This window comes from Pararge aegeria, chromosome 6 (genome assembly GCF_905163445.1).
Source record: "Pararge aegeria chromosome 6, ilParAegt1.1, whole genome shotgun sequence".
Classification (NCBI taxonomy): domain Eukaryota; kingdom Metazoa; phylum Arthropoda; class Insecta; order Lepidoptera; family Nymphalidae; genus Pararge; species Pararge aegeria.
In genome coordinates, this window is record NC_053185.1 from 4375314 (window position 1) to 4388266 (window position 12953).

Below are 12953 nucleotides of genomic sequence, written 5' to 3' on the forward strand. Positions count from 1 at the left end.
TTTTGCAGCTAAGCCTGGATTTTTTCCGTTCTGGGTTCACACGTTGGCACATTTATCGGAATGGCAAAACGGCATGAAGAGTTGTACATACGGTTACCTTACTTTCCTATCCATAATATGCGGGTCAGAGTCGCGGGTCGCAACCCCGCACGTGTCTGGAATGGGGTCTGTTTAGATTGACTTCAACTTTCCGAAGTGGATGAAACGTTAAAACCAATATTGTGGACTGTTTGAAATGGAAATTCAGGGACGATCAGTTTTATAGATATCGCATAAATATAAATAAATAAAAACCTCATCAATTTTACTACCACATCTGGAGTAAAGAATATCTGGAGATATAGAATAATAAAAGAGAGATATTTAGAGCTTTGTCCCACCATACGGATTCAATGCTGGTTGGAGGGCTTATTATTAAAATACTAATTCACCCAATATACTTAAACTATTGTTTCGTTCGTATATATACAACGTGTAACCGAATTACGAAATACTGTTGAAGGGTGCATAAGTATATTTCTTAAGTATTCATCCTATAAAAATATTAAGTCAAAAGAAACATATCTATTTTCCCATACAAACTAATTCAAAACATCTCAAGTGTTTACTTACGACAACCCTACTGAAGATAAAAGACCGAAACGTGCATAGTACCTACGTTACGCGATGCCTATCTAATAAAGTGACAGGAAAAGTGACAGGAGTTACTTGATATCAAATTTTGCATGTTATGTTAGGGCTGCATCAGATTTATTTTGTCGGCTGACTGGCGTAGTGGGCAGCGACCCTGCTTACTGAGTCCTAGGCCGTGGGTTCGATTCCCACAACTGAAAATTTTTTGTGTGATGAACATGATCGTTTTTCAGTGTCTAGGTGTTTATCTGTATATTATAAGTATTTATGTGTATCATATTCATAAAAATATTCACCAGCTATCTTGGTACCCATAACACAAGCTGCGCTTACTTTGGGTCTAGATGGCGATGTGTGTATTGTCGTAGTATATTTATTTATTTATTTTATTAAAAACTATGGCAATGGTTTACTCAAAAACAATTAGCGTTTCGGTTTAACAGATAAATCTCAGATATATCTAATATAAAATAATATTAATAATAATAAATGGTAAATAATGTACGTTTAAAGCCTTTTGAACTTATATTTCGGTTGTCATTAACACATTGTAGTTTAAGATGTAGATGAGATGTAGTGAGAAGACGGAATCTCCGATACACGCGGTTCGAATACCAAAAAACACTGCACTGAGTTGGTATAAAAAAACGATGCCGCTTACAAATAGTAAAAATTTTTATTGATACAACAATCAAGTAACAGACTTTACTTTACGAGACTTATGTACAAACCAAACTAACCTACTACTATAATAATATTTACAAAAAATATAAGCCGTCCATCTGTTTAGTTACGGGCGTGATACCCGAAACGCAGGCGCTATCGAATCGCTAGACTTAGCCATTGGGCGTAATACGCGCCAGCTAATGGGAAATTGGCGCAGTGGTAAGCGCCGTGGTTTTAAGTGGAAGGTCCCGGGTTTGATCCCGGCAAGGATAATTTTGGGTTTAATATTTTCTGAATTTTCTTTGGTCTGGTCTGGTGGGAGGCTTCGGCCGTGGGTTACCACCCTACCGACAAAGATGATAAGCGATTTAGCGTTCCGGTATGATGTCGCTTAGATACCGATTACGGTAATGGGCTTAATATAGCAGCTATATCCCTACAAGACAATTTTGGATTTTATATTTCCTGAATTTTCTCTGGTCTGGTCTGGGGGGTCGCTTCGGACGGCTAGTTACCACCGTAGCGACAAAGACTAAGCGATTTAGAGTTCCGGTATGATGTCGAGTAAATACCGATTAGAGTTATGGGTTTAATATAGCAGCTTTATCCCTAACAGATTATCCCATTACCATCTTAGACTGGATCGTCACTTACCATCAGGTGAGATTGCAGTCAAGGGCTACCTTGTAGGGGAATAAAAAATAACTTTTTTTTAAATAATAATACTTTATTTGGGTAAATAAAGTTACTGTAAACGCTAATGGCTTTTTTTAAGGGAAGGACCCCTGTGTGAGACACCGCTCTTCCATATCAAGAAATAAACATAAAAACGAGGGTAGGTATACAAACAAAAAATAATTTGTGATGATATTAGAAACACATACATGTTTATGCTACAAAATAATGGAGGAGATGAGTGAACTAAAAATATTGTATTGGAATCGAAATAAGGAACTTGAAAGAATGGAAGATTTTGTAATGAGAGTTCGTGGTTATTTTGTACTGTGGGAGAAAAGATCAGCGGACGAAGTTACGGGGTAACTGCTGGTAAAATAATATAATAGGCCTCTTTTCGGATTCTTATATCACGAACATCATACCAGAGTCGGGAAGTCATAAAGGAAGGTTTAACATACTTTGTTATCTGTAACGCGCGGGTCACTGGTACGTGGGACGCTATACCGCACGTGTCCTGAATGAGACCGATTTTACATCCTGATAATATTCCTGTATGTATTTGACGTTCTAAGAAAGTACCATTTAGCGTTTTTTTCTGAAGGCTTAAACTAAGGTTAGTACTTAAATTGGCAAAGATCCTACCAGCTCAGCTTTGCCGTCATGGATTTATATTATGGATTTACAGCGGGTCAAGGAATAAAAATGAAAAATCAAAGAAGTCTATAAAATTTAATAAAAATATGTCTCGGCCCAAGAATAACACTGAGCTTACGCCTTCATAAAATTTTTACAAACCGTTTTAATAGTTCGCATTAAAATACTGATGGAGCACTGTAATAAATGTCCGACACTTTGAAACTTTTGACATAAAGCCCCCGGAAAATACAGTGCCACTTTTGCTTTAACGAACATACCTACAGTTTTATGTTTTATGAACCTGTCGTGTATATATGTAATAGCACGTTAAACCGTTGTTAAAGTTTATTATAACGATGTTGGTGATATTTCGGTTGTTTTTTTATTTGACGTCTATTGCCTAGTGGCTAGTGGCGATGCAGTCTAATGACGATAACATGTAAGGGTAGTTACTAGTTATATTAAACTCATAACCCTAATGGGGTTCTACGCGACATCATACGGGAGCACTAATTCGCCTCGCGGTTATGCTGTATGCATGCATTCACTGCTGAACATAGCCTTTTCAGCAGCGCTAACTTATCCAAAGTCAAAGTCAAAAATATCTTTATTCAAGTAGGCCCATAGGTGGCACTTTTGATGCGTACATAAGAATTACTCGGTAGAGAGATTATATAACCACATTCGTAAACTTAAAAACTAAAGCTACGAGGGTTCCAAACGCGTCCTGGTCTAAGAAGAAGCCCACAACAAACTTAGCTGGGTGTTTTTTTTTGTTATCACTATCTCACAATGTCATTTTAAATTATTAGAAGAGCAACCTGGTTAGAACAATAATTTATACCCAAACTTTTTTATCGATTACGTAGTCCTTTATACTAGTCCTATTTTCAGCCTTTTGGAACCAAATGCCTGTTACTTGTAACACCTAGTTGATCAGCACCCGAGACTCCTATACCTTCCTATACCTTCTTCTTCGTCTTTCCCTGGGCTTGTCTCCGTCCTTGGTCGACCGAAACCTCCCGTTGTACGTAGTGCCACTGCTACGGCTCCCCGCTGGGTCACTCCAGCCAGCCGAGCTCACTCCAGAAGCGTAGCAGGCCGCCCAGGTCGCCAAGTGCTTCAGGGAGTGATGCTGGGGAGCCAAGGTATGCTGCGCGTTGCTCTGCTACTCCACTACATCGGAGAAATACCTGTGTCAGAGTTTCATCTGCCTCCATGCACGCTCTGTACAGAGGACTGTCGGTTAGACCTTAAATGTAAATCCACCTGTAACTATCAAAAATACATAATAATCGGTTCGACCACAAAAACGACGAGATTATATAAAATATAATTTTCTTGCAGAGGTGTCAGTCCGCATAGTGGACGGGGCTGGTGCTGAAGTGTCCGAGCAGGTGTGCGAGCTCGGCAGCACTGTAGCCCTGCGGTGCGAAGTCCGAGGTCTTCGAATGGAGGGCGGCCCTTCGCTACTGTGGTACAGGCGGGAAGCGCTGCTCAATGACGACACGACCAGAGGGGGGATAAGGTTTGTACTTCGTTTTAGAGTATGCTAGCTAGTATTTTAAGTAACAAAAAAAGCGACAACTTCCAAATAAGGAAGTTGATTGGACAAGAGAGTTTTTTTGAGTTACTTACCTCGTAATGACAACAGAGAATAACTGTAATATAATTCAAGATCCATTTACGCAGGAACACGTTAAAATTCGATTCTGCCGGTTTATAGATATGTAGCTCCATTTTTTATTATATTGCAACTTACGTTTTTATTCTACTTGAAAAGGCTATCGTTAATTCGTAAGTGGAGAGCGAAAATTTCCTATAACATAGCTGGTATTTGCTGCTGGCAGGGTTTTCTGCCAAGAAATATTTAGATATTTCTTGACAGCAAATCCTAATGCAATGAAATGTTTGTCTCGTGACCTAAACATGCAAACAACTAGAGCAACAAGTCAGGCAAAATTGGTTTAAAAATATTTAAAAAATAGCTGTTAACGACTTCATTTTGGAAAATTTCGCAGAAATCGTTAGTTTTCTCGAGATAATTAATATATGCAAAATTTCATCCTGATCTATTTAGCCTTTTCGGCATGATCGAGAAAAAAACCATCGAAACTTTTGCATTTATATTAGAAGTAGTTGTTGGCATTATTACTACAAACAAACACAACGTATAAAAATCCGGAAGAAACCGTTTTCCTGGGATAAAAAACGGAAGAAAGGACAAAAAAAACAAACCCACTTTTGCATTTATACTATTAGTAAGGAAGAAAGGATTAAGATAATAATAATAATAAATAAATATACTACCGCAATACACACAACGCCATCGGCCATCTTGTCCAAAGTAAGCGTAGCTTGTGTTATGGGTACTAAGATGACTGATGAATATTTATATAAATAATATACATAATTAGTTATAGTACACATATTAACACCCAGACACTGAAACACATTCATGATCATCGCACAACCATGTTCCAGTTGTGGGCACTGAACCCCCGGCCATGGATTCAGAAACAAGGGTCGCAGCCCACTGCACCAGTCGACTGGCTTGCTTGACAGACGTATTAGACGTAAGGCTCCGAACAACCTATAGTTTACCAAGAGCTGTTGAGCCTATAATAAATATTATATTTCAGTGTCAGAACAGAGTTCGGTCCAAACGGCGCTAACTCCGTGCTCCGGGTAGCACGTGTCAGAAACGACGACGCGGGCCGCTACACATGCAACGTTGCACGCGCACCGCCCCCCGCACCCTCTACCGCACACGTCATACTACATGTCATAAAAGGTAATACTGTCTATTTCCTTTATTTGAGTTCCATACCTAAAATGTAAAACGAGACTCTATTACTAAGACTCCGCTGCCCGTCCATCTGTCACCAGGCTGTAATTCATAAACTGCGACAGCTAGATAGTTGAAATATTCTCAAATGATATTTTTTTGTTGCCGCTAAAAAAAAAACCTAAAGAAAAATAGCTTACAAAACTTAAAAATTAAGTTTCTTATTTATTTGTAAAACGCTATGTTTTTCCCTCGCTACCTCTATCCCCATTCCTAACCGTAAAGAAAGGTTTTCTTGTCAAAATATTATTTCGCTTTATGCACTACGCAAAGCCACAGTATATAAATGGCAATAATCTTTGAATTTACAGAGCGGAAAAAAGTGTTCGTGCGACTTGTAATACCTACGCTAGGTAATTCAATGTTTACGACATGTAAAGTTACGTGATACTGCAGTACCTGGTCGTAAACGTGATCGTTCAGCGACTTACCTTGTTATGTAACAAAATACATTGGTAAAGTTGCTATTAGGTAGCGTATTGTATCGTACATTGTATATATTGATTTTGAATATACTGTGAAGTCGAAGAGCTGTATACGGGTGAGTGCATACGAGTATTTTTTTAACAACTATGTGAGAACCGAATGTTTGTCTAGGCTAAAAAGTATCCTATGTCCGTCTACAGGATTCAGGTTTTATAACAAAATTTAGTCAAAACAGTTTAAAAATAATTGTGGTTTAAATTTAGATATTTTTTTTTGTTTGGTAGATCATAAAATAGGTTCCATAAAGGTTTTATCGAAATTAAGGTAGCGCTTTCTATTCGTTGAAAATATACAAAACCACAAAAAACGACTTTTCTGATTTTTTTTTATCTAGTTACAGTTGCAGGCGGTTTATGTTTTGTTTTTTTAGTATAAACTTTTTGCACTTAAATATTTTTCACACACACGTTTGTGTTCGTGGGTGTTAAAGACGTGTGTGTTCTACATTGCGCAAGCTCGGTAGCAGTAATGAATGTCAATTTCAACTAGGCTATCGGTATTTCTACATCAATAACTCGATCTCGGTACGTTGTTATTGCGTCTAAGATAAACGGCTGGATTGGATTACACAAGCAATTTGTTGTCCTTAATAACATAGCAGGTATAGGCGTACAAAGATGATACGCTTAAACGCTAGGATATCATAGTACGGTAGCGGATATTCGCCACTTCCTCCGCATAATATATATACGGATCATTCAATTCCCATACAATCTTGAATCCGCTATTCTACACTACCCCAACCCACCGCGTCGCATGACACTCCCGCTGTTACTTCGTTTTATTTTCTCCTTAGGTTCGTAGCGCGATTTTAATTACCTTCTTTAAGAATTAAACTCTTTTAAAAAAAAATCTAATTGTTTTAGAGCTTTTATTTTTTTATCTCAGGCATTATTTCCTGCACTATTAAAGCAAGTACCTGCCAGGTGCGTGCCAGAGATCAAACTCGCACACCCCCGAGAATGCCACTTGGCTATCGCCGGAGTATTTGGTTTGACAATTTCAATTTCATAATGCTACATTCGTAATACAATATTTAAAATAAATCTAATTATAAAATGTATCCCAGTAATTGTATACGTACACCCAGTTTGGGCGCAGCCATTTATTTATGTCATAAATGGAGGGTCCTCTTGATAAAATTTGGCACCGAGATAGATTATAGTCAGGATACGACATACGTTATTTTACTCCGGAAAAAAGTACGGTTGCAGAACAAGCGATCATAGATTTTCTGCATAGAGGTAGTTTAGGGACCGAAAGTTGGTATTTTATAGGGTAATCGGGTTCAAGACAGACGTGTTTGAGTATGGTCGGCCCATAAATCCTTGTCTGAAACTAATTTTCTTTGTTCCAGGGGAAAGTTTGGCTGAACTCCATCAAGGCGCAGGGAAAAGGACAGCGGACTCTTTGCATATCGCCATTGCGCTCGGGACGTTGACAGTTTTACACCTAATATTATATCATGATATTATATAATAATAAATTGTTCATATTTGATTATTAAGGAATTTTTCATTTCTCGATTTGCCTTAAATGCGAAAGTTTGTTTTTTTGTCCTTCATGCCCTATTTACTAAGAACAAACATCTTAAATTTTGACGTAAAATTAATTCAAAGATAATATAGAAACTTAAATAGGCTACTTTTTGCTACTTTATCCCACGAAAAAAATGGTTACCCCGGGATTTCTAAAAAACAATAATAATGGAAAAACGCGCAAAAGAAATTATTTATAGCCATACTATCAAAAGGTAGCAGGTAAAGTCCTACTTTTATTATTTTAAGAATAGTTTTACTTACAATTCATACCAGAGCAATGTTAGATTTCCGAATAATATTCAGAGTAATAAGAACCTTCGGATTATCATATTCATGAGGCCGTGCTGCTGGTATTAGCAGCTTTTATCGACTAAATTCTATATCCCGCAGAAATGGATTTCAATGGCCATAATTTGCTTGCCTCTTTTATAGTTATACCTATAATCTACACTTCTATACTAACATTATAAAGGTAAAGTTTGTGAGATTGTCGGGGGTATTTTCCGGATCTACTGAACCGATTTCATGAGTGACATTATCACAGCACGGTAAGCAACGGCAGCAGACAATTATCTCCTCGGGGAAAGAATAACAATTTATCTTCGAATAATATATGTGTAATAATGAACAGGCGTAAACTTCTCCTATTCCATGTTCCCATGCTTTAGCAGGTGGACACAATAATTATATCCACTATCAGGGGATATAATCGGGAGTTAAAATTTGTTTTTTTTTTTTCTCCTGTGCTAGCCATGCACGGCTAGCATGGGCAGGGGACAATTATATCCCCGGGGGAAGGATATAAATTTATCTTCTCCCACAGCTTTATCAACTCTCAGAGCACGTGCACATAAGTGGAAATAATATGCATATAACATATGCAGTGGTATGCACAGGGTATACAGATGATATAAAATGAAGAAAATATCCAGTATGAGTTCTAAATACTTGAGGATACGCTTTTTATAACTCTTACAATGCCTTTTTTTAAAGTTTTTTATACTCGTACTGGAGATTTTCTTCATTTTATATCATCTGCATACCCTGTGCATACCCTCTATGCACGCCACTGAACATATGTGTATTAATAGACGGGCGTAAACTTCTCCGATTCCATGTTCCAGTGATTTAGCAGGTGGGTACTTTAGTTACATCCCTTGTCAGGGGATAAAATTGGGGGATAAATTTTTTATCACCCGCCCGTGCTAGCCAGATGGGCTGAACCCGGGACCTCCCACTTGAAACCACAGCGCCCACCGCTGCGCCTGAAGATCCCAAAAATCGATTAAATGAGGATGTGACCTGTGTAAAGACTTATTAATTCACATCATAAATACCTCTAGTGATAAATTTATATACCACCAAACCGCCATACAACTCGTTTGTTTTTAAATAACACAAACTCTACCTAGGAATCTTGTGTGAAATAACACGTGTCGATTCGCATACATTCACACACCGCTTCGTACATAAATTGTATTCAAATTTCGCACTAGAATGGTGTTAGAATTCAGAATAGTATTCGTCGTAATATAAATCTCGTTATTACCATGACATTTGTGAGCTAACCGAGATATTAACCGCTTTTATAAACTCATTTCTATATTTTACACTTCACAAGAGTGGATTTCTGTGATTCACGTTTATATTCAGTGGAGCGATTCTCTAAGGATAATCGATCTTTGATATATTATACGGTTGTACAGCGGTCGTTCCAGGCAAATTGCATTTTTTACCCTTATTTTATTATTACAAATCATACTACAACTTGTAGTATGATTGGTAATAATATAATAAGGGTAATCAGGGTAATGTTATTACCCTTGCTATTCCTGCAGCCTGTAGTGAAAAGTGGAAAATTGCCGAGTGTATGAAATCATAATAGAGAAAAGAAGCGATCACAAACCTTTTCAAAATGGACAAATTTTAATCTAAATACTTTACGACTTCGATATACTCAGTCGCTTTAGCCTTGGCATATTAATAGGTATTGTGACAAGCTGTCTCTTCGGTGAATTCCCGACTTTCGATGTTTGAAAGAGGATTGTCACGCGTCAGTCTCAGCTCTTATCACTAAGAAAGAATAGTTATAGACAAAGTAGCATTGCTAGTTGATTCGTACTCAGAAGTTTAATAAATTATTTTTTTTTCGACAAAACGTTGCGGGGCGTCTAACTCCTACATTGTCGGAGTTCTAATGGATGGCTCTTATGCAAATATTGACATTACTCTCGACGTAGAGCCAATCATTGCTGCCCGTTCCGGACGTCCGACCCGGTCGGAACGGGTTTTAATTAATTGGACTTGGGAATAATGGCTTTCGTCCATTTTCGAGTTCCCTAGCGCAATCGTGAGCACTGTGGTCTTATAATTCGTACGTCTTTGGTCCAAATACAAATTGTAAATTTATTATTGCTGAATTTTATCTCGTCTAGTATTGTGGGAGGCGGCATCTTAAGAACTGTATTATATCTTGATAAATCCGCATAAAGCAAGGGAATGTGTATGGCGTGATTTATAATTTCTTCAATCTATATACTCCACACCAAACAAATCTTCGGCAATGTACTCTCTAAATAGCATGAGACGTTGACTTTACATTGAACAATTGTTGCCTCAAGTCAATTGTATATTGTAAAGACAATATTTCCTGAGGATTTTCCAGTGTCGGAGTGAAACGTGCGTAGAGAGATTTTGTTTTAACAATTGTTCATTGTTAAGTCAACATCTCCTGAGGATGCTCTGGTATCGGAGCGAAACGTGGGTACAGAGAACATTACTGACACACCGTACGGATATTAAAATATATACTTGAATATGTGCAATACAATTTTTTATATGCATATTAATAAAACCATTATTTAATCCTATAAAAGTAACAATCTTGCTACAGCTTGCTTATGTGCTAGAGAAAGGAAAGCCAGACAGACTGACGCCGTAACGCGTTACGTAACGAAGCGATCTACCCTCTCATAAGAAGTTATCACTCGAATAAGTACTTACTTGCCATAATATGTCTGTCAAACTACTCAACGATACCGATCTAGCAAACGTGCCCCGGTTTAAGAAGAAGGCCACAATAAACTTAGCCGGGTGTTCTATTGTTATCATTATCTCACATTGTAATTTGAAAATATTTAAGAAGTAACCTGGTTAGAGCAATAATTCACACCCAAGATTCTTTTACGTTTACTTTATAAAAAGACTTTTCTATAAGCTTTCGCTTAAAACAAACTTTGAACTTTTGACGTGACAACGTCTTATAATTCGATGGAGCCGGCTGCACGCACGAAAAAACATGACGTATGCGGCGTTACCTCGCTCTGAGGCGTTCCATTCAAGGCTTGAAGTGCAAGCGAGAGCGCGGAACGAGCGACAAAGAGGCACAGTCGGTCTCCGCGTTCGACATCTGTCTCTCTTCTTCTTGAGTGAGCGATGCGTCCGCGTGGACAGCTTCTATACAATAATACATTTACATGTTTTCGACGAGGATGAAGTGCAGTGAAAAGTGAATGTGGTGTCAATTGTTTATAGCAACGATAATATCTATCAAACAAATAAAATTAAAATTTTCTTTTGAAAAATGCAACCATTCCATCAGTATTTTCTTACGACGTTGTCGCTTTCAACTATCGTCAGTAAGCCGACTTTACAGATTTGACTGAGAGACTGAGCCAATTTTTTAAGAGACATCTCGAAGATATCCTAGGTTACGAAGAATCTATGAGTTTATCAACTCAGTTACCAGCTATTTCATACCGAGGCTAGTCTTATCACGGGTCGTGCACAACATTCCGATACAAAATTTGCATCTCAAAATTAATTACAAAATTACATCAGCGTGTAAGAATGTTCCAAAATTGACTTGCGAGATTTGACCCAATATAATTAATATACAGTTAAATAAAACAACTAAAAGTTTGTGAAAAGTTGTTAGTTTCAGAATTTGTTATTCTTTTTGTCCCCGCATTAGATTTACGAGAAAAGTTTTTCTTTTATCTAATCCCCCGCTTTTAAAACATAAATAGTTGAAAGAATTGGTTTCAATATAAATAAAAAAGTTATTTTTGTAACATTTTCCTGCGAAGGTTAGACTATTCTTGGAATCCTTCAACCTACACGGGAAAATAACAAACTCAGACTAATCAATTACGCAAAACATGACTAAGTATTTACAAGGTATTAAGAGGCAATTTTATTTAAAAATAATCTTCACCACGTAAAAAATTTCCCTGGCGCAACGGTGGGCGCTGTGAATTTAAGTAGGAGGTCCCGGGTTCGATCCCGGCGGGGGCAATTGGTAATTTATAATTTTGATTGATTTTTCTCTTGTCTGGTCTGATCTGGCTTTGGCCGTGGCTAGTTTTTTTTTTTTTTTTTTTTATATTACGACAATGTACACATCGCCATCTAGCCCCAAAGTAAGCGTAGCTTGTGTTATGGGTACTAAGATGACTGTTGAATATTTTTTATAAATAATATACATTAATACTTAGAATATACATATAAACACCCAGACACTGAAAAACATTCATGCTCATCACACGAACATTTTCCAGTTGTGGGAATCGAACCCACGGCCTTGGACTCAGAAAGCAGGATCGCTGCAAACTGCGCCAATCGGCCATCTAAATCTATCGTCTGAGTTACCACTCTACCAACAAAGACGATAGACTATTTAGTGTTCCGTTGTGATGTCGCGTAGAAAACCGATTAGTGGTATGATTACCATACTCCCTAACAGGTTAGCCCGCTGCCATCTTAGATTGCATCATGACTTACCACCAGGTGAGATTGCAGACAAGGGCTGACTTGTAGTGGAATAAAAAAATTTAAAATAAATGTTGGCAATCCTTTAGTAGTAGAAGAGTTTTTTGAGACAGAGCTCGTCCGGGGAAGTACAACTATGCCTAATTCTACCGCTAAGCAGCTAGCTGTGTTCGGGTGTGAAGAGCATGGTTGACGGCGTATTTTTTTTTTTAATAAATAAATATACTACGACAATACACACATCGCCATCTAGCCCCAAAGTAAGCGTAGCTTGTGTTATGGGTACTAAGATGACTGATGAATATTTTTATGAATAATATACATAAATACTTAGAATGTACATATAAACACCCCGACACTGAAAAATATTCATGTTCATCACACCAACATTTTCCAGTTGTGGGATTCGATCCCACGGACTCAGAAAGCCGGGTCGCGTAAAATATTCATGTTTATCACACCATCATTTTCCAGTTGTGGGATTCGAACCCACGGCCTTTGACTCAGAAAGCAGGGTCGCTGCCCACTGCGCCAGTACCGTCACCGTATTGTACAGGTAGGTACATGAGGCTTAATCCTTACGGTTGATGGCCACAAGGCGACACATTGTAGGACTTTTTCCTTCTATGCTCTGTGAAGTGTAGCACTGCGTACAGGCAATGTTTTTTCAATTAAAATCAAATGGGCCTCTGCTT

At 37.9% G+C, this 12953-nt stretch overlaps 1 protein-coding gene across 1 annotated transcript in view; it reads left to right on the forward strand.

Annotated features, from left to right (window-relative positions):
- LOC120624264 overlaps window positions 1-7426 on the forward strand; it is a 31633-nt gene extending 24207 nt beyond the window's left edge. Inside the window, exons 6-8 of the mRNA XM_039890713.1 lie at window positions 3961-4141; window positions 5256-5407; window positions 7305-7426. Of these exons, the coding sequence (XP_039746647.1) occupies window positions 3961-4141; window positions 5256-5407; window positions 7305-7426 (455 nt within the window). The remainder of the gene's footprint in view (window positions 1-3960; window positions 4142-5255; window positions 5408-7304) is intronic.
- Window positions 7427-12953: the final 5527 nt, after the last annotated feature.